Source organism: Ictalurus furcatus, chromosome 2 (assembly GCF_023375685.1).
Source record: "Ictalurus furcatus strain D&B chromosome 2, Billie_1.0, whole genome shotgun sequence".
In the NCBI taxonomy this organism is placed as follows: Eukaryota; Metazoa; Chordata; class Actinopteri; order Siluriformes; family Ictaluridae; genus Ictalurus; species Ictalurus furcatus.
Window position 1 is genome coordinate 639954 of NC_071256.1, and position 23049 is coordinate 663002.

The window sequence follows — 23049 nt, forward strand, 5'->3', positions numbered from 1 at the left end:
CTTCAGCTGGACCAGACAACATTCCTGGAAGAGTGTTCAGAGGATGTGCAGATCAGCTGCCTGAGCAGAGCCATCGATTCCAACGTGCTTCAAGGCGCCTCAATGACTAGTGTCCCGTTGCACTCACATCCATCATCATGAGGTGCCTCGTCATGAGGCACATCAAGACCCTGCTGCCCCATCACTCGACTGCTCAACGGATAATGCCACCACCACCCTACATCTGGCCCTCACCCACCTGGACACGTTCGAATGCTGTTCATAGACTTCACTTCAGTTCAGCATTCCATTCACCAATCACCTCAGCACCTGATTGGTCTGAACACCTCCATCTTCAAATGAATACTGGACTTTGTGACTGTGAGACCTCAGTCAGTCTGGATCAGGAACAGCATCTCCAACACCACCACCCTGAGTGCTCAGTCTATTGCTGTTCACTCTGCTGACTCATGACTGTGCAGCAACGCACAGCTCCAATCACATCATCCATCAATCCATCTTCTACCACTTACTCCTTCTTCAGGGTCAGGGGGAAACCTGGAGCCAATCCCAGGGAGCATCGGGGTACACCCTGGACAGGGTGCCAGTCCATCGCAGGGCACAATCACATACACACTCACACACCCATTCATACACTACGGACACTTTAGACACGCCAATCAGCCTACCATGCATGTCTTTGGACTGGGATGGGAGGAAACCGGAGTACCCGGAGGAAACCCCCGCAGCACGGGGACATGAACATGCAAACGCCGCACACACATGGCCCCGGAGGGAATCGAACCCCGGACCCTGTTCAGCAAGAATGACGAGTAAGAATACAGAGAGGAGATGCAGTGGTTAACGGACTGAGGCAGAACCAACAACCTGTCTCTGAACATGGACAAAATGAAAGAGATGGTTGTTGAGTTCAGTAGAGCACGGAGTGACCACTCTCCACTGAACATCAGTGGCTCCTCCATGGAGATCGTCAAGAGCACCAAATTCCTTGGTGTTCACCTGACAGAGAAACTCACTGATGCTTATAGCGATGTTGTTGATAGACAAAGGTGGGTGTGGTTGTTGGCCTGCAACTCTGGGTTTAGTTCAACTTGCTTCTTGAAACAGGCCTCAGATCTCTGGGCTCCACTATTTTGAACTCTCTCAAGTGGGAGGAGAATATCACATGCCAAGTCAAGAAGACACAACGGAGAATGTTCTTTCTGAAGCCATCATTAAGAGAATCCTTACATCCTCATCACTGTGTTGTTCCCTTCCTCCTCTTCGCAGTCCAAGAAACTATTATAACGAGTAATCTGTACTGTTGAGAAGATCATCAGCTACCTGGTCAGTACTATCAACTGACAGTGCAAGAATACAGGGCCAAGAGAACTCATCACCAGAACAGCTCCTTTCAGTGTCAAGCTCATCAAGAGCAATTTTGTTTTCTGGGTTCTTGACTCATACATATTTAAGCTGTGCAGTTTATCACCAAATGTATTAATTCTGTCTTTATTAGATACAGCAGTAATGTCTGGACTATAACAACTAGTGCAATAGCAATGCCTGCACTGAAGGCACAATACACTACAACCTATTTGGACACTACCTCAAAGAAGGTATCTAGTAAATGCGTTATTCTTTTGCACCAATAAAGTGTTATCTGTCTCCAGGTCTGTATCTTAACTTGTGACGCTGTTCAATGTTTATATGTTGATTTTTGTCATTATGTTGAATATTTGCTGAACTAGACATCTTTCACACTAAGAGAAATACTGATACATGTCTGTGCATCTCTGATCACACAATTTCCTGGTGAATAAAGTGTGTTCTGAATCTGATAAGTAGTGTGAGCAAAGGGGGACTGCTTTCCCCCCAGCACTGCCTCTTTTTGTTGGATAAGGACTAACCTTCTTCCAGTGGTATGGTATGGCTATTCATTCTGCATGCGATGCAGGGTTTGAAAATACTTCTGTCAGTCAGCACTCTCCTGTAGGTTGGCATTTTAAGGGCACACATCATTTAAGCCAACCTCAAATCATTTGACCCCATCGTAGAATCTAGCTATAGTTCTAGATTCACTCTCACCATTACCTTTAGAACCGTTGGAGGTTTTAACCCTCTGTCGTTAAAATAAATCTGTACTGATACTCATCCTGACATCTATCAAGCAAGTGAGCAAGCTTCAGGTGTTATCTATGTACCCCTATTGTACACACTTTATCTCGGGTCACACCAAAATTACAATGCTGCCGAACCACACTTTCCTTCATAAATCCATCATGCAAATATTCACTATAGAAGTACTCAAAAATCTATCCAGAAGGTATTTAAATCTTTTGAAAACTAATTGACTTTATCTATATTATTCAGTACTAATTTTGAAGCAATGGTTCTTTTTTCTACTTTTTCCTAATTCATATTTTATCTTTTTATTTTACTGTCACATGCACAATAGTCATATTTATGATGTACATTAGGCCAAACGGATTTTCTCCCTCCGCTTTCATACTTTTAATGTCACATGCACATTGCAGTCATAATATGAAAGTTTCAAGACTTAATAACATGCAAAAACTGTATTTGTAATGCAAAATCATATTTACCGAGGGTGCCAATATTAGTGGAGGGCACTGTATCTGTATAAGACTGTAGATTTGATTTACAAGGATGAGATGTGTCTTCACATGTGAATGCTGTAGAGATGATTGTTCATTAGCATTGAAAAATAAATATAATTTTGCTATTGCGTCTTTATTATCTCATAACTGTGTCTACAGGAGAGATTACATGTTAACTGAGAAATAAAATAGCAAGTTACAAAACACTAAATTAGAATAGTGATCCATTTTAGCATCAAATGTTTAAAAAAAATCACAATAAAAGCACAATTTAATCTTTTTCTTTTGAAAACCTGTTTGTTTTTGGCCCACGTGTTAATCTGTACAATTGTTTACATGCACTGTATGCTATTATGTAATATAATACAGTACAATATAAATTATATTGGGGAGGTGGGTTGATTTGTTACAGATGTTTAGATTATATATAAAATAATAGCAATATTTGGCCATTGAATCAGAAGAACTAAAAATATTACTAAAAATATTTAATAATGCAAGAGTTCAGTTGGAATATTTGCAGAGTCATAACCCGCAGTAAAACAGAGAATAAATAAATTAATAGATTAATGGAGGAATTAAGACAAAACCTGTTTATAAATTCTGTAATGTCTGTCTGTAGTGTGATGACATCACTTAATAAACTGTAAATAAAATACAGAATAAACACACCAAAAACCCAGACCCAGAACACGTTACAAAACTCATGACGTTTCCCTTGGAATAAAGAATGCTATGTTTATACACCAGACACACAGCGATTAAAGAACATGATACCACACTTAGTCCTCCTAGAGACTGTGTTTGTATAGAGAGTGAAATACTGACCAACAGAGATCAGAGTGTTATTATAGATGGATAATATTGTGAAAAATAAACAGTAAACAAAACAAAAACAAACAAAAAAAATCTGCAGGAACCTCTCCCCAAATATCCAGATCAACACCGTATTGTATTATATATAATCAAACAGAATAAAGCTCTTATATTATACAATACAGTACTGTAAATATTTATTATATTGATGGTGGGAATTAGATTTGTTATAGAAGCTTAAATGAAATCTAATATAAAATAAACATTTAGGTACATCATCAAAAAGAGGCTATTTATGAAAGAATATTGATTAAAGCAGAGTCTGTCTGGAATATTTGCAGAGTTATAATTAATTTAATGCACCTCCTAAACCACGGGTAAAACAGAGCATAAATAACAGGATTAATGGTGGAATTAAGATAAAGCACAATCACAAGTTTCTGAAATGTTTCTGTCTGTAGTTCAATAACATCACTTAATAAACTGTAAATAAAACACGGAAGTAAACACATCAGAAACACAGACACTAAAATGCCCAGGACTTTAGCTGCTTTTCTCTCAGATTTCATCGAGTGTGAGGTGATTTTCTGTGTTTTAGGCCGTGTGTGATTATTAAGCTCTCTGATAGCAGTGGCATGTTTCTTAGCAATCACAAACACTCGAGTATACAATATGATTATGACAGAAAGTGGAAATATAAATGAAAATATAAGGTCAATTACAGACGAAACCTCATTCAGAAAGATAAAACACTCTCCAGGACACATTACAGTATTTGTAAAGTTTCCATTGTAATATAAGAGTGCTGAGATATAGGCCAGCATCACACACCAGACACATACAATTACAATACCAGTGATCCTCACAGACACACTGTTCATGTAGAGAAAGGGGTTTGAGAGAGCCAAATACCGATCCACAGCGATCAGAGCGATATTATAGATGGACGAGATTGCGATGAAACCACTAATTAACCAAAAACTGATGCAGAAACCGCTTCCAAAAATCCAGCATGACTCGATTGTCCAGATTAACATCGGCGGCATTACAAAAGCACCAATGAGGAAATCCGACACAGCCAGAGAGAACACGAGCATGTTTGTCGGTGTGTGAAGCTGCTTGAAGTGAAGAACAGAGATGATGACGAGCATATTTCCACACACTGTTAGAAGAACCACAGCAGCTGAACACACGTACAGTAAGATATAAACTGCAGGAGATCCAGATCTCTCTGGACAGGAGAAATGCTCACAGAGATCAGACTGGTTAAACTCCGTCCGGTTCATTCTGTCATACTGCCACAGAAATACATCCTATATTGGATGCTAACATTGTAAATCTGTACCTGCAACAAGTCACAATCAAATGACTTATGGCTCAAACAGGTCTGGTGTTTTTATAGTTCATAAATTACTCACACCCCCTGAGTTTGAGTGGCAGCATGTGAATACATATGATGTCATGCTGTGTTGGAACAAAAGGCCTAATACTGACTAGTGAGTAGTTAACAAAACATTTCACAGTAAACCATAATGCCTTATTCGCTGTGTTTTCCTGTCTCTTCATGGCTTTGTCCCAAATAAAGTTCTCCAGCTACAGTAAAGAAACATGTGATATTTAGACACACTATATGACACAGTATGATTATCATAAATATGAACAGTTGACAGGATATAGTCTCAACACTATTTAGTATAGTAGAATAGTTATTTGAGCATCACAGGCCATCTGTAATGATAAAGAAATTCTAACACTGCTTGTGTACTAAATGGATACAGTGGTAGCTCAGTGGTTAAGATGCTGGACGACTGATCAGAAGTTTGTTAGTTCAACTACCAGCACTGCCAATCTACCACTGCTAGGCCTTTCAGAGAGACACTTAACCCTCAACTGCTCAGTTGTATGAATGAGGTAAATGTAAGTCAGTCTGGATGAGGGCATCTGCTGTAAATGTAGTCAAGCTTAATTCTTCTTTTCGTTGCTTACCCTAGCACGGACAAAGTGCAAGTAGGGGTGTGTCATTCAAAATCTGCAAGGACACATGGCCATCCAGGTAACAGTCTGTTTCAGAAGAAATCAACAGGCAGGTACTTCCAAACCCAAGGCCCCAAGAAAACGCCACATCAACAGCTTCTTCCTGTGTGCTATCAGCCTCATCAAACAAGGCCAATGATGTTTTCTGGATTCTCGAATCATACTTATTTAAGCCGTGCGGTTCATCACCTAATATATTAATCCTCGATTTAATAGATACAACAATAATAGCTGTACTACAGTAACTAGAGCAATACCAACGCCTGCACTGAATGCACAATACATACTATTTGAACACTACCTCAAAGAATGTACCTACATATTGTTTTTCACTCATAAAATCTGATCGGTCTCCACAGCTGTATGATCACTTGTGGCACTGTTCAGTGTGTAAATGTCCATTGGTTGTATTTTAGATGTCTACAGCACCAATCACAAGAGAAGAGTTCTGTGATCTGAATGTTTTTGCATATCTGATCAGATAATGTATTTGGGGAAAAGGAGTGTGTTCTCATACTGATTGTTATAAATGGTGTGAGCAGAGCAGAACTGTTTTTGTCATGTCTTTGGGTTAATTCAACTTTACCTGTTTGCCACTAGATGGCGCCCCAGTCTGAGATGTTTTTGAGCTGCCGAGATTAAATGAAGAAACTGTGTTGTGCCAGCCATCCTGGCATTGTGTGTGTTCCTAAACTGAGAAAAGACATAAATCAGTGTTATAAAAAGGATACAAAATCCCGCTAATAATTGTTAGCATATTTGTGCAAAAATAACAGTTTTGTCCCAGTGCTCTGTTTATTTTTAATTTTTTGGTTGGATAAGGACAAAGCCTTTATCACTATAGATGAGAGGCTGTCATTTCTGCATGCCTTAAAATACCTTCTGTCATTCATCACTATAGTGTGGGGACTTTTTAAGGGAACAGGAGCCTGTTCCATGAAGCTAGTTGAAAAACGCAGGGTTATGGGATTAGTTTCGAGTTGACAAAACCAAACCAATCCAATCAGGCTTTACTGCTACCATGACACTGGTTATCAACATACTCTGTCAACTCAGGCTTTGACTCTTAAGCTATGATTAGTCCACGAGTGCGTGCACATAAACGCGTGACGTCGGCACAGAACAGCCAATAGCGTTCAACATGGGAAAAGAGCATGTGTGCGTATTTCGGGTTGAAAACGTTTACTTTTATAGGCTCACGTTGAGAATAAACGGATTGAAAATTTAAACCCCGACATCTTTCATGTAATTTCATTTAATATAAATGTAAATTGTTTTAAGTAAATGTTTCTCTGTGAAGTTCTCTTCTTCTTACAGTTTGCGCTGGGGAGTTGAATTCGTTGCGTCACTTATATGTCACTTTGCTCACAGCTGATTGGTCCAAGTTGGGTTTAAGTTCTCTTACCCAGAACAAAACCTGCCCTGGAACAGGTCAGCCGTGGAGTGTTAGTTACTGTGGTGATGAACACCAGTAAAAGCAGAGCCACTTACATGATACCTAATACCCAGGGTTGGCAAAATCTATACTGAAACTTACCTGCTTAGCCACCCAAACCAGCTTCCTGGTACAGGCCCCAGGTCATTTAAGCCAGCTTCAAAACATATGGTCCCATTGTATGATCTAGCCATAGTTCTAGATTTGCTCTCAGCATCAACCTTTGAACCCTTGGAGGTTTTAACCCTTTGTCCTTAAAATAAATCTCTTCTGATACTCTTCCTGACATCTACTAAGGAAGTGAACAAGCTTCAAGTATTATTGCTGTACCTCTTCTGCACACATTTTTCCTTTGGTCACTCCAAGGGTACATTGCCGCCAAACCACGCTTTCCTCCCTAAAGCCAGGGACTCATCCTACAGTTTCATTATTTTGGAGTTGAAGAAGATAATACAGTTTAAAATCATGTAATTTATCACGTATTCTAAGTAATGAAGGTAAGGACGGATGCAAATGCAGATAAGAGTTTATTTAGAGACAGGCAGGCAGATAAATCCAAATTGTGAGACAATAGCATGGTCAAAATAACAGGCAATGGGTCAGGCGATCAACAAACAGGCATAAATGAGGCAAGGCAAGAATTGAGGACATGTAACAAGAAACTAGATCAAAAAACATGAATCAATACGAGGAACAAGGTACAACCGCTTGGTATGGTGATAACACTCCATACTACGCCAAGTCATTGTGTTCAAAAAGTCTCTTTTATAGCTTGGAGCGAGTGAGTGAGAGATTGGCAACAGGTGTGTGTGTGATTAGAATTCCAGAGAAGGTAAACGTGTGTGTGTGGGAAGTGTAGTCCATGGCAGCCATGTTTGTAGGCCACAGTGCAGGATGAGAAATGTAGTCACTGGTTTGCTGCGGTCCTGGCCCTCTGGGCAAAATGTTTCCACAGCCCCCCAGGTTCAAATACAGGCATTGCCCGACAAATAACAGGTTCCTTGAGGAGCCGAGGAGCAGACATGACTTGGAGTGTCTCGGGTGTGAGCATAACCTGGTTGGCCATATCAGCAGTTTCGGTGTGAGCAGAACTTGGTTGGCCATGTCAACAGACCCGGGCATGAACAGAACTTGGTTGGCCGTGTCAGCAGACTCGGGTGTAAGCAGAACTTGATTGGCCTTGTCAGCAGACTTGGGTGTGAGCAGAACGTGGTTGGTTGTGTCAGGAGAATCTGGTGTGAGCCTAACATGGTTGGTCGTAATGTCGGTTTCAGGCATGAGAACTTGGTTGTCCATGTCAGCAGACTTGGGCGTGATCAGAAATTGGTTGTTTGTGATGTTGGCTTCAGGTGTGAGCTGAACCTGGTTGGTCATGACGTCCGCTTCAGGCGTGAGCAGAACTTGGTTGGCCGTGTCAGCAGACTCGGGCGTGAGCAGAACTTGGTTGGCCGTGTCATCGGACTTGGGCATGAGCAGAACTTGGTGGCCTGTGTCACCGGACTTGGGCGTGAGCAGAACTTGGTTGACCGTGTCATCAGACTTGGGCGTGAGCAGAACTTGGTTGGCCGAGTCAGCAGACTCGGGCGTGAGCAGAACTTGTTTGGCCATGTCAGCAGACTCGGGCTTGAGAAGAACTTGGTTGGCCTTGTCAGCAGACTCGGGCCTGAGCAGAACTTGGTTGGCCCAGTCAGCAGACTCGGGCGCGAGCAGAACTTGGTTGGTCGTGAGGTCGGTTTCAGCCGTGAGTAGACCCTGGTTGGTCGTGACGTCGGTTTCAGGCAGAGGACTTGGTTGTCCGTGTCAGCAGGCCCGGGCGTGAGCATAACTTGGTCGTGACGTCGTCTTCAGGCATGAGCAGAACTTGGTTGGGTGTGATGTTGGCTTCAGGCATGACCAGAACCTGGTTGGTCATGACGTTGGTTTCAGGCATGAGGAGATCTTGCTTGGTCATGTTGACACACTCTGGCATGAGTATAACTTGGTTGGTCGTGATGTCGGTTTCAGGCATAAGGAGAACTTGGTTGGTCGTGTCATCAGACTCGGGCGTAAGCAGAACTTGGTTGGTCGTGTCATCAGACTCGGGCGTGAGCAGAACTTGGTTGGCCATGTCAGCAGACTTGGGCATGAACAGAACCTGGTTGGCCATGTCAGCAGACTCTGGTGTGAGCAGAACTTGGTTGGTCGTGACGTTGGCTTCAGGCATGAGCAGAACGTGCTTGGTCGTGACATTGGCTTCAGGCGTGAGCAGAACCTGGTTGTTTGTCGGTTTCAGGCATAAGCAGAACTTGGTTGATCGTGTCAACAGACTCAGGTGTAAGCAGAACGTGGTTGGTTCTGTCAGGAGAATCAGGCGTGAGCAAAACCTGGTTGGTCATGACGTCGGTTTCCGGCATGGTGACTTGGTTGCCTGTGTCAGCAGACTCGGGCGTGAGCATAACTTGGTTGGTTGTGACGTCGCTTTCAGACTGGAACTTGGTGTGGAAGATTACATCGTCTATTACAGACTGGAACTTGGTGTGTTAGGCTGTCTCTTTGACCTCAAACAGGAACTTGGCTTGAGAGGCCCTCTTTTCGACCTTGGACAGGAGCTTGGCATGAAAGGTTGTCTCTTTGACCTCAGACATGAACTGGGCTTAGGAGGTCATCTCTTCGACCTCAGACAGGAACTTGGCTTGAGAGGTTCTCTTTTGGACCTCGGACAGGAACATGTCATGGGAGGTCACCTCGTTGACCTCATACGGGAACGTGGCTTGGGAGGTCGCCTTGTCCACCTCGGACGGGAACATGGCTTGGGTTGTCGTCTCGTCGACCTCGGACATGAACTTGGCTGGAGAGGTGGTCTCTTTGACCTCAGACAGGAATATGGCTTGGGAAATCACCTCATTGACCTCTAGCAGGAACTTGACTTTATGCTGGAGCTGTGGAGATGAGACAACCTCGTGAGTCTCAGGCTGGAACTCTGGGGATGAGCCTGCCTCGTGGGTCTCCTGCTGGTGCTCTGGGGAGGGGCCGCCACGTTGACGAACGTGCTAACCACTAAGCCACCGTGCGCCCCCAATCACATCATCAAGTTCATCAATGACACGACTGTGGTGGGTTTCATCAGCAAGAACGACGAGTCAGAATACAGAGAGGAGGTGCAGTGGTTAACGGACTGAGGTAGAACCAACAACCTGTCTCTGAACGTGGACAAAATGAAAGAGATGGTTGTTGAGTTCAGTAGAGCACGGAGTGACCACTCTCCACTGAACATCAGTGGCTCCTCCATGGTGATCGTCAAGAGCACCAAATTCCTTGGTGTTCACCTGACAGAGAACCTCACTGATGCTTATAGCGATGTTGTTGATAGACAAAGGTGGGTGTGGTTGTTGGCCTGCAACTCTGGGCTTAGTTCAACTTGCTTCTTGAAACAGGCCTCAGATCTCTGGGCTCCACTATTTTGAACTCTCTCAAGTGGGAGGAGAATATCACATGCCAAGTCAAGAAGACACAACGGAGAATGTTCTTTCTGAAGCCATTATTAAGAGAATCCTTACATCCTCATCACTGTGTTGTTCCCTTCCTCCTCTTCGCAGTCCAAGAAACTATTATAACGAGTAATCTGTACTGTTGAGAAGATCATCAGCTACCTGGTCAGTACTATCAACTGACAGTGCAAGAATACAGGGCCAAGAGAACTCATCACCAGAACAGCTCCTTTCAGTGTCAAGCTCATCAAGAGCAATTTTGTTTTCTGGGTTCTTGACTCATACATATTTAAGCTGTGCAGTTTATCACCAAATGTATTAATTCTGTCTTTATTAGATACAGCAGTAATGTCTGGACTATAACAACTAGTGCAATAGCAATGCCTGCACTGAATGCACAATACACTACAATCTATTTGGACACTACCTCAAAGAAGGTATCTAGTAAATGCGTTATTCTTTTGCACCAATAAAGTGTTATCTGTCTCCAAGTCTATATCTTAACTTGTGACGCTGTTCAATGTTTATATGTTGATTTTTGTCATTATGCTGAATATTTGCTGAACTAGACATCTTTCACACTAAGAGAAATACTGATACATGTCTGTGCATCTCTGATCACACAATTTCCTGGTGAATAAAGTGTGTTCTGAATCTGATAAGTAGTGTGAGCAAAGGGGGACTGCTTTCCCCCCAGCACTGTCTCTTTTTGTTGGATAAGGACTAACCTTTTTCCAGTGGTATGGTATGGCTATTCATTCTGCATGCGATGCAGGGTTTGAAAATACTTCTGTCAGTCAGCACTCTCCTGTAGGTTGGCATTTTAAGGGCACACATCATTTAAGCCAACCTCAAATCATTTGACCCCATCGTAGAATCTAGCTATAGTTCTAGATTCACTCTCACCATCACCTTTAGAACCTTTGGAGGTTTTAACCCTCTGTCGTTAAAATAAATCTGTTCTGATACTCATCCTGACATCTATCAAGCAAGTGAGCAAGCTTCAGGTGTTATCTATGTACCCCTATTGTACACACTTTATCTCGGGTCACACCAAAATTACAATGCTGCCGAACCATGCTTTCCTTCATAAATCCATCATGCAAATATTCACTATAGAAGTACTCAAAAATCTATCCAGAAGGTATTTAAATCTTTTGAAAACTAATTGACTTTATCTATATTATTCAGTACTAATTTTGAAGCAATGGTTCTTTTTTCTACTTTTTCCTAATTCATATTTTATCTTTTTATTTTACTGTCACATGCACATTAGTCATATTTATGATGTACATTAGGCCAAACGGATTTTCTCCCTCCGCTTTCATACTTTTAATGTCACATGCACATTGCAGTCATAATATGAAAGTTTCAAGACTTAATAACATGCAAAAACTGTATTTGTAATGCAAAATCATATTTACCGAGGGTGCCAATATTAGTGGAGGGCACTGTATCTGTATAAGACTGTAGATTTGATTTACAAGGATGAGATGTGTCTTCACATGTGAATGCTGTAGAGATGATTATTCATTAGCATTGAAAAATAAATATAATTTTGCTATTGCGTCTTTATTATCTCATAACTGTGTCTACAGGAGAGATTACATGTTAATTGATAAATAAAACAGCAAGTTACAAAACACTAAATTAGAATAGTGATCCATTTTAGCATCAAATGTTTAAAAAAATCCCAATAAAAGCACAATTTAATCTTTTTCTTTTGAAAACCTGTTTGTTTTTGGCCCACGTGTTAATCTGTACAATTGTTTACATACACTGTATGCTATTATGTAATATAATACAGTACAATATAAATTATATTGGGGAGGTGGGTTGATTTGTTACAGATGTTTAGATTATATATAAAATAATAGCAATATTTGGCCATTGAATCAGAAGAACTAAAAATATTACTAAAAATATTTAATAATGCAAGAGTTCAGTTGGAATATTTGCAGAGTCATAACCCGCAGTAAAACAGAGAATAAATAAATTAATAGATTAATGGAGGAATTAAGACAAAACCTGTTTATAAATTCTGTAATGTTTCTGTCTGTAGTGTGATGACATCACCTTATAAACTGTAAATAAAATACAGAATAAACACCAAAAACCCAGACCCAGAACACGTCACAAAACTCATGACGTTTCCCTTGGAATAAAGAATGCTATGTTTATACACCAGACACACAGCGATTAAAGAACATGATACTACACTTAGTCCTCCTAGAGACTGTGTTTGTATAGAGAGTGAAATACTGACCCACAGAGATCAGAGTGTTATTATAGATGGATAATATTGTGATAAATAAACAGCAAGCAAAACAAAAACAACAACAACAAGAAAACGTCAGAAACCTCTCCCCAAATATCCAGATCAACACCGTATTGTATTATATATAATCAAACAGAATAAAGCTCTTATATTATATAATACAGTACTGTAAATATTTATTATATTGATGGTGGGAATTAGATTTGTTACAGAAACTTAAATTAAATCTAATATAAAATCAACATTTAGGCACATCATCAAAAAGAGGCTATTTATGAAAGAATATTTATTAAAGCAGAGTCTGTCTGGAATATTCGCAGAGTTATAATTAATTTAATGCACCTCCTAAACCACGGGTAAAACAGAGCATAAATAACAGGATTAATGGTGGAATTAAGATAAAGCACAATCACAAGTTTCTGAAATGTTTCTGTCTGTATTTCAATAACATCACCTAATAAACTGTAAATAAAATACGGAAGTAAACACATCAGAAACACAGACACTAAAATGCCCAGGACTTTAGCTGCTTTTCTCTCAGATTTCATCGAGTGTGAGGTGATTTTCTGTGTTTTAGGCCGTGTGTGATTATTAAGCTCTCTGATAGCAGTGGCATGTTTCTTAGCAATCACAAACACTCGAGTATACAATATGATTATGACAGAGAGTGGAAATATAAATGAAAATATAAGGTCAATTACATATGAAACATCATTCAGAAAGAGAGAACACTCTCCAGGACATATTACAAAACCTGTGAAGTTTCCATTGAAATATAAGAGTGCTGAGAAATAGGCCAGCATCACACACCAGACACATACAATTACAATACCAGTGATCCTCACAGACACTCTGTTCATGTAGAGAAAGGGGTTTGAGAGAGCCAAATACCGATCCACAGCGATCAGAGCGATATTATAGATTGACACGTTTGTGAGGAAACTACAAATCAACCAAAAACTGATGCAGAAATCTCTCCCAAAAATCCAGCATGACTCGATCGTCCAGATTAACGTTGGTGGCATTAGAAAAGCACCAACGAGGAAATCCGTCACCGCCAGAGAGAACACGAGCATGTTTGTTGCTGTGTGAAGCTGCTTGAAGTGAAGAACAGAGATGATGATGAGAAGATTTCCACACACTGTTAGAAGAACCACAGCAGCTGAACACACGTACAGTAAGATATAAATTGCAGGAGATCCAGATTTCTCTGGACAGGAGAAATGCTCACAGCGATCAGATTGGTTAAACTCCGTCAGGTTCATTCTGTCATACTGCCACAGAAATACATCCTATATTAGATGCTAACATTGTACATCTGTACCTGCAACAAGTCACAATCAAATGACTTATGGCTCAAACGGGTCTGGTGTTTTTATAGTTTATAAATTACTCACACCCCCTGAGTTTGAGTGGCAGCATGTGAATACATATGATGTCATGCTGTGTTGGAACAAAAGGCCTAATACTGACCAGTGAGTAGTTAACAAAACATTTCACAGTAAACCATAATGCCTTATTCGCTGTGTGTCCCTGTCTCTTCATGGCTTTGTCCCAAATAAAGTTCTCCAGCTACAGTAAAGAAACATGTGATATTTAGACACACTATATGACACAGTATGATTATCATAAATATGAACAGTTGACAGGATATAGTCTCAACACTATTTAGTATAGTAGAATAGTTATTTGAGCATCACAGGCCGTCTGTAATGATAAAGAAATTAATTCTAACACTGCTTGTGTACTAAATGGATACAGTGGTAGCTCAGTGGTTAAGATGCTGGACGACTGATCAGAAGTTTGTTAGTTCAACTACCAGCACTGCCAATCTACCACTGCTAGGCCTTTCAGAGAGACACTTAACCCTCAACTGCTCAGTTGTATGAATGAGATAAATGTAAGTCAGTCTGGATGAGGGCATCTGCTGTAAATGTAGTCAAGCTTAATTCTACTTTTCGTTGCTTACCCTAGCACGGACAAAGTGCAAGTAGGGGTGTGTCATTCAAAATCTGCAAGGACACATGGCCATCCAGGTAACAGTCTGTTTCAGAAGGTATCAACAGGCAGGCACTTCCAAACACAAGGCCCCAAGAAAACTTGCCACAACAACAGCTTCTTCCTGTGTGCTATCAACCTCATCAAACAAGGCCAATGATGTTTTCTGGATTCTCGAATCATACTTATATAAGCTGTGCGGTTCATCACCTAATTTATTAATCCTAGATTTAATAGATACAACAATAATAGCTGGACTACAGTAACTAGAGCAATACCAACGTCTGCACTGAATGCACAATACATACTATTTGAACACTACCTCAAAGAATGTACCTACATATTGATTTTCACTCATAAAATCTGATCGGTCTCCACAGCTGTATGATCACTTGTGGCACTGTTCAGTGTGTAAATGTCCATTTATTGTATTTTAGATGTCTACAGCAACAATCACTAGAGAAGAGTTCTGTGATCTGAATGTTTTTGCATGTCTGATCAGATAATGTATTTGAGTAAAAGAAGTGTGTTCTCATACTGATTGTTATAAATGGTGTGAGCAGAGCAGGACTGTTTTTGTCATGTCTTCGGGTTAATTCAACTTTACCTGTTCGCCACTAGACGGCGCCCCAGACTGAGATGTTTTTGAGCTGCCGAGATTAAATGAAGAAACTGTGTTGTGCCAGCCATCCTGGCATTGTGTGTGTTCCTAAACTGAGAATAGACATAAATCAGAGTTATAAAAAGGATACAAAATCCAGCTAATAATCGTTAGCATATCTGCGCAAAAATAACAGTTTTGACCCAGTGCTCTGTTTATTTTTTATTTTTTGGTTGGATAAGGTCAAAGCCTTTTTCACTATAAATGAGAGGCTGTCATTTCTGCATGCCTTAAAACACCTTCTGTCATTCAACACTTTTGTGTGGAGACTTTTTAAGGGAACAGGGGCCTGTTCCATGAAGCTAGTTGAACAAACGCAGGGTTACGTGATTAGTTTCGAGTTGACAAAACCAAACCAACCCAATCAGGCTTTACTGCTACCATGACACTGGTTATCAACATACTCTGTCAACTCAGGCTTTGATCCTTAAGCTCTGATTAGTCCACGAGCGCGTGCACATAAACGCGTGACGTCGGCACAGAACAGCCAATAGCGTTCAACATGGGAAAAGAGCTTGTGTGTGTACTTCCGGTTGAAAACGTTTACTTTTATAGGCTCACGATGAGAATAAACGGATTGAAAATTTAAACCCCGACATCTTTCATGTAATTTCATTTAATAAAATATAAATTGTTTTAAGTAAATGTTTCTCTCTGAAGTTCTCTTCTTCTTACAGTTTGCGCTGGGGAGTTGAATTTGTTGTGTCACTTATATGTCACTTTGCTCACAGCTGATTGGTCCAAGTTGGGTTTAAGTTCTCTTACCCAGAACAAAACCTGCCCTGGAGCAGGTCAGCCATGGCGTGTAAGTTACTATGGCGATGAACACCAGTAAAAGCAGAGCCACTTACATGATAGCCAATACCCAGGGATGGTAAAATCTAAACTGAAACTTACCTGCCTAGCCACCTAAACCAGATTCCTGGTACAGGCCCCAGGTCATTTAAGCCGGCTTCAATGCATATGGTCCCATTGTATGATCTAGCCATAGTTCTAGATTCACTCTCAGCATCACCCTTTGAAAACTTGGAGCTTTTAACCCTCTGTCCTTAAAATAAATCTGTTCTGATACTCATCCTGACATCTACTAAGGAAGTGAACAAGCTTCAAGTATTATTGCTGTACCTCTTCTGTACACACTTTTTCTTGGGTCACACCAAGGGTACATTGCTGCCTAATCACGCTTTCCTTCCTAAAGCCAGTGACTCGTCTTACAGTTTCATTGTTTTGGAGTTGAACAAGATAAAACAGTCTAAAATCATGTAAATTTGTCACGTATTCCACGTAATGAAGGTTAGGACAGATGCATATACAGATAAGAGTTTAGAATTTAGAGAGAGTCAGGCAGATAAATCCAAATTTATCAATAATATGATCTGAGACAATAGCATGGTTGAAGTAACAGGCAATGGGCTACACGATCAACAAACAGGCATAAACGAGGCAAGGCATGAGCATAACTCTGTTGGTTGTGACGTCGGTTTCAGGCATAAGGAGAACTTGGTTGGTCGTGTCAACATGCTCAGGCATGAGCAGAACGTGGTTGGTTGTGTCAGGTGAATCTGGAGAATCTGGCGTGCGCATAACTTGGGTGGTCGTGCCGTCGTTTTCAAGCGTGAACAGAACCTGGCTGGTCATGATGTCCACTTCAGGCATGAGCAGAACTTGGTTGGTCATGACATCAGTTTCAGGCGTGAGCAGAACCTGGTTGGCCGTGTCATCACACTCGGGCGTGAGTAGAACTTGGTCGGCCGTGTCAGCAGACTTGGGCGTGAGCAGAACTTGGTTGGTCGTGTCAGCAGACTCGGGCATGAGCAGAACTTGGTTGGCCGTGTCAGCAGACTCGGGCATGAGCAGAACTTGGTTGGCCGTGTCAGCAGACTCGGGCGTGAGCATAACTTGGTTGGTCATGACGTCGACTTCAGGCGTGAAAAGAACCTGGTTGGTCGTGACGTCGGTTTCAGGAGTGAGCAGAACCTGGTTGGTCGTGACATCAGTTTCAGGCATGAGGACTTGGTTGTACGTGTCAGCAGACTCAAGCGTGAGCAGAACTTGTTTGTGACATCGGCTTCAGGCTGGAACTTGGCGTCGAAGGTCACATTGTCGATCTCAGACAGGAACTTGGCGTGAGAGGTCATCACTTTGACCTAAGACAGGAACATGGCTTGAGAGATCGTCTCTTTGACCTCAGATAGGAACAGAGTTTGCGAGGCTGTCTCTTCGACCTCGGACAGGTTTTAACTCTCTGTTGTTAAAGTAAATCTGTTCTGATACTCATCCTGACATCTATTAAGCAAGTGAACAAGCTTCACGTGGTATCTATGTACCCCTATTGTACACACTATATCTTGGGTCACACCAAAATTACAATGCTGCCTAACCACACTTTCCTTCATCAAGCCAGAGACTCGTCTTACACATGCAATTGTAAATAATTCCATCATTCACTATAGAATTAAAATCTAAAAAAATCTATTCAGAAGCTATTTAAATCCTTTGTAATGGACTGTATCTAAATGAGTCCATACTGATGTTGAGTCTTTGGCTTTTTTTCTGATTTTTTTCCTAATTCATAATTTTTATCATTTTTAAAGTAATTTTTTAAAAACATTTTTTTATAAGTAATATTTATTATTTAAATTAAGTCACAGGGTTTTCCCCCATTCATACGTCTCATGTCACATGCACATTGTAATCATAATAAGAACGTTTTAAGGCTTAATAACATGTAAACTGTATTTGTAATGCAGTGTCAGAAAATACGAGAATTCGCTCAGCACTCATCTGCCTTTAAAATGGCTTAATATGCCTAAATATCTGTAGAACACTGTAGATTTGATTTACAAAGATCAGATGTCTTCACATGTGAATGGAGCAAATAAAATTATTCATTACCAATTAAAGAAAATGACAGGACACACAGTCCTCCTAGAGATTGTATTTATGTAGAGAAATGGGATTGAGAGAGTGAAATACTGACCCACAGCGATCAGAGTGTTTTTATAGATGGATTATATTGTGAAACAGTAAGCAACCGGAAAACTACAGAACTACCTCTCCCCAAATTTCCAGATCAACAATATATTAAATTACATATATATTAGCAAACAAAATGATGCTCTTATATAATATAATACAGTACATATTTATTATATTGATGGTGGGAATTAGATTTGTTATAGAAGCTTAAATTAAATCTAATATAAAATCAAAATTTAGGCACATCATCAAAAAGAGGCATTAATTAATGTTCTTTGATAATTCTTTGATTGATTAATTAATTAAAGCCCCCAGCACGCCCTCTGCAGCCCTACAGACGACACGAACGCATGAGCACTTCACCCCACTGCACCTCCTTTGCACCCTCACACCCACAGAACTAAAAAATAAACTCTCCACGTTTGCCACATAAACAGCCTCTTGTGTGTCTGTGCTCAGCTCACCGTTGTCTAAGCTCGCTACAGTATCTACTACACTTGTAAAGTCTGATCTGTCTCCATATCTATATGTTCATTTGTGGCACTATTTTATGTAAATATAGTCTTATTTATTAGGCCAAAGCCCCCCCATATTCAAACTTTCAATGCTGTAATAACATGAAAGCTTTAAGATTAAATATCATGCAAACTGTATTTGTAATGCAGTGACAGAAAACACAGACATTCACTCAGCACTCATCTGCATTTAAAATGATTCAATATGCCTAAATATCTGTATAACACTGTAGATTGATCATTTACCTTAATAACACCAACTTTATAAATATCACAATAAAAGCACAAGTTAATATTTTTCTCATGAAAATTTATTTGCCCTTGGACCATACATGTTAATGCACACAATTAACAGATGGGGTGTGTGGGTGGGTGGAGGGGGGGCGGGGGTGTATTGGGAGATTTGATTTATTTCATTAAAGTTAAAATTATTTACAATAGCAATATTTAGCCATATCTTCAGAAGAACTAAACAGAAAAAAAGATTATTAATGCAGAGCTCGGTTGGAATATATGCAGAGTTATATTTAATTTAATGCACCTCCTAAACCCACAGAGTATAAATAAATTAATAGATTAATGGAGGAATTAAGACAAAACCTGTTTATAAATTCTGTAATGTCTGTCTGTAGTGTGATGACATCACCTAATAAACTGTAAATAAAATACAGAATAAACACACCAAAAACCCAGACCCAGAACACGTCACAAAACTCATGACGTTTCCCTTGGAATAAAGAATGCTATGTTTATACACCAGACACACACCGATTAAAGAACATGATACTACACTTAGTCCTCCTAGAGAGTGTGTTTGTATAGAGAGTGAAATACTGACCCACAGAGATCAGAGTGTTATTATAGATGGATAATATTGTGATAAATAAACAGCAAGCAAAACAAAAACAACAACAACAAGAAAACGTCAGAAACCTCTCCCCAAATATCCAGATCAACACCGTATTGAATAATATATAATATCAAACAGAATAAAGCTCTTATATTATATAATACAGTACTGTAAATATTTATTATATTGATGGTGGGAATTAGATTTGTTACAGAAACTTAAATTAAATTTAATATAAAATCAACAATTAGGCACATCATCAAAAAGAGGCTATTTATGAAAGAATATTGATTAAAGCAGAGTCTGTCTGGAATATTCGCAGAGTTATAATTAATTTAATGCACCTCCTAAACCACGGGTAAAACAGAGCATAAATAACAGGATTAATGGTGGAATTAAGATAAAGCACAATCACAAGTTTCTGAAATGTTTCTGTCTGTAGTTCAATAACATCACCTAATAAACTGTAAATAAAATACGGAAGTAAACACATCAGAAACACAGACACTAAAATGCCCAGGACTTTAGCTGCTTTTCTCTCAGATTTCATCGAGTGTGAGGTGATTTTCTGTGTTTTAGGCCGTGTGTGATTATTAAGCTCTCTGATAGCAGTGGCATGTTTCTTAGCAATCACAAACACTCGAGTATACAATATGATTATGACAGAGAGTGGAAATGTAAATGAATATATAAGGTCAATTACAGTCCAAACCTCATTCAGAAAGATAAAACACTCTCCAGGACACATTACAGTATTTGAAAAGTTTCCATTGTAATATAAGAGTGCTGAGCTATAGGCCAGCACCACACACCAGACACATACAATTACAATACCAGTGATCCTCACAGACACTCTGTTCATGTAGAGAAAGGGGTTTGAGAGAGCCAAATACCGATCCACAGCGATCAGAGCGATATTATAGATGGAGAGGTTTATGAGGAAACCACAAATCAACCAAAAACTGATGCAGAAATCTCTCCCAAAAATCCAGCATGACTCGATCGTCCAGATGAACATCGGCGGCATTAATAAAGCACCAACGTGGAAATCCGACACAGCCAGAGAGAACACGAGCATGTTTGTTGCTGTGTGAAGCTGCTTGAAGTGAAGAACAGAGATGATGATGAGAAGATTTCCACACACTGTTAGAAGAACCACAGCAGCTGAACACACATACAGTAAGATATAAACTGCAGGAGATCCAGATCTCTCTGGACAGGAGAAATGCTCACAGCGATCAGACTGGTTAAACTCCGTCAGGTTCATTCTGTCATACTGCCACAGAAATACATCCTATATTAGATGCTAACATTGTAAATCTGTACCTGCAACAAGTCACAATCAAATGACTTATGGCTCAAACGGGTCTGGTGTTTTTATAGTTTATAAATTACTCACACCCCCTGAGTTTGAGTGGCAGCATGTGAATACATATGATGTCATGCTGTGTTGGAATAGGCCTAGTAGGTACTAGTGAGAGACTTAAACCTGCCATTATGCAAACTTGTGTGCAACAAATTCTCAATTAAATATCAACACACAGTTCTTATGCTGAGAACCTGCCCTATGAATTAAGAATAAGTGTAAAAATGGTTAACAAATCATTTTCAGAATAAATCATTATGCCATATTGTTCTTTATGGCTTTGTCTCAATAACCAATATTGCTATATGAACTAGTATGGAAAATGTTTTCCACCTACAATAAAGGAACATGCTGTGATATATAGACACACTATATGACACAGTATGACTATAATAAATTGGAACTGTTGATGGGATATAATCTCAACACTATTTAGTACAGTAGCATAGTGATTTGAGCGTCACAGACCATCTGTAATGATAAAGAAATTCTAACACTGCTTGTGTGTTACATGTCCTAACATGGACAAAGTGCAAGTAAGGGTGTGTCATTCAAAATCTGACAACACAGTGGTATTGTCTGGCTTTAGGGAAATTTAAGTATTGTCCAATTTTTTACCTGATGTTAACCGACACTTCTTGAAAGTCCTGCCCCTTCCCATAGATTACATTCTTGACTGGACTTGTGGGGTGCCATCACTTTCTGTCAAGGTAAGTGGGGAATGTTTTGAGGTCACTAATATTAAATAGAATCCATCAATGTATGTTTGACCTAGCTAACACTAGACAAGTACATAGATAACATTATACAACAGTTACCAGTAAATTCCAGTAAAGTTACCAGGCTGTTGCACTGTTCAGATACTCCATCTATATATTCTTATACCTCAGCAAAAAAAATAAAATAAAATAAAATAAAAAAAAACAATTAGTGTCCTCAATTTGTACAGTGTAGCACATTTAAAAGTCAAGTGTTGGCTAAATTGCTGTATACTATCTTCAGCTAAATTTAAACAGTAATGAAATAAATTACAAATAAAATGAAATAAAAGATAAAATAATAATGATCGATCCAAGATGGTGGAGCGGCAGTAGAACACAGCAGCCTCTCCGGATCAAAAATGGAGCTATTTTTGTTTCGTAACCCGATTTTTTACAGCACATGGACATCAGAGCAACCGGTGTTTATGTTTATCATCGCCAGACACTTGTAAAATGCAGAAACCATGCAACAACCAACTTGCATGATGATCTGCTGGAAAAGCTACATGATCTCGGCTTGCTGTGGAGAACAGGCCTCTAGTCCTCAGTGTCACCTGATGTTGGTGGCCGGGGGAAGGGAACTTCACAAGCAGTGTGCGAGGAAGGGGCAGCGCGGCAATAGGCCAGGGGTCTGTGCTAGGTTAAAAACAAACCCTACACAGCTGGATCTCCCGTCCATCCTGCTCTCCAATGTTTGTTCTCTGGACAATAAACTGGACTACATCCAACTCCAGCAGGCAATGTGGCGTGAGTTTAGAGACTGCTGCGTCTTTGTTTTCACTGAGACATGGCTCAGTGACTGAGTTCCGGACGCCGCCATTCAGCTAGATGCGCTCGCCTCATTTCGTGCCGACAGAAATGCAGCTCTGTGCGGGAAGGCTCGTGGTGGTGGCTTGTGTGTTTACATCAACATGGAATGATGCAAGAACTCGGTGTTAGTTTTTAGTTACTGTTCGTCGCTGGTGGAGTTTGTGACTGTTAGATGCAAACCATTTTATTTACTGCGGGAATTCATCACTGGCCTTATAACCGGAGTATACATTCCCCCCAGCGCTAATGGTAAGGAGGTGCTCGGTGAACTGTATGGGGCTATTAGTGAACTACAGAACACACACCCTGATGGACTGTTTATCATCGCCGGAGGTTTCAATCATGCAAATCTCAAATCATTACTCCCTAAATTTCACCACCATGTGAACTTTGCAACAAGAGGGGTGAACAAGCTGGACCTTGTTTACACAAACATCCCCGGCGCGTACCAGGCAGAGCCCAACCCCCACCTCAGCTAC

At 40.2% G+C, this 23049-nt stretch overlaps 3 protein-coding genes across 3 annotated transcripts; all 3 read right to left on the reverse strand.

Moving 5' to 3' along the window:
• Positions 1-3709: 3709 nt before the first annotated feature.
• LOC128618104 (trace amine-associated receptor 13c-like) lies at positions 3710-4805 on the reverse strand. The gene has a single exon (XM_053641522.1). The coding sequence runs from the start codon at positions 4700-4702 to the stop codon at positions 3710-3712; it is 993 nt and encodes a 330-aa protein (XP_053497497.1). The 5' UTR covers positions 4703-4805.
• An 8097-nt stretch (positions 4806-12902) lies between these two features.
• LOC128618132 (trace amine-associated receptor 13c-like) lies at positions 12903-13895 on the reverse strand. Its single transcript, XM_053641574.1, has one exon. The coding sequence runs from the start codon at positions 13893-13895 to the stop codon at positions 12903-12905; it is 993 nt and encodes a 330-aa protein (XP_053497549.1).
• Positions 13896-19907: 6012 nt separating this feature from the next.
• LOC128616529 (trace amine-associated receptor 13c-like) lies at positions 19908-20900 on the reverse strand. The gene has a single exon (XM_053639102.1). The coding sequence runs from the start codon at positions 20898-20900 to the stop codon at positions 19908-19910; it is 993 nt and encodes a 330-aa protein (XP_053495077.1).
• Positions 20901-23049: the final 2149 nt, after the last annotated feature.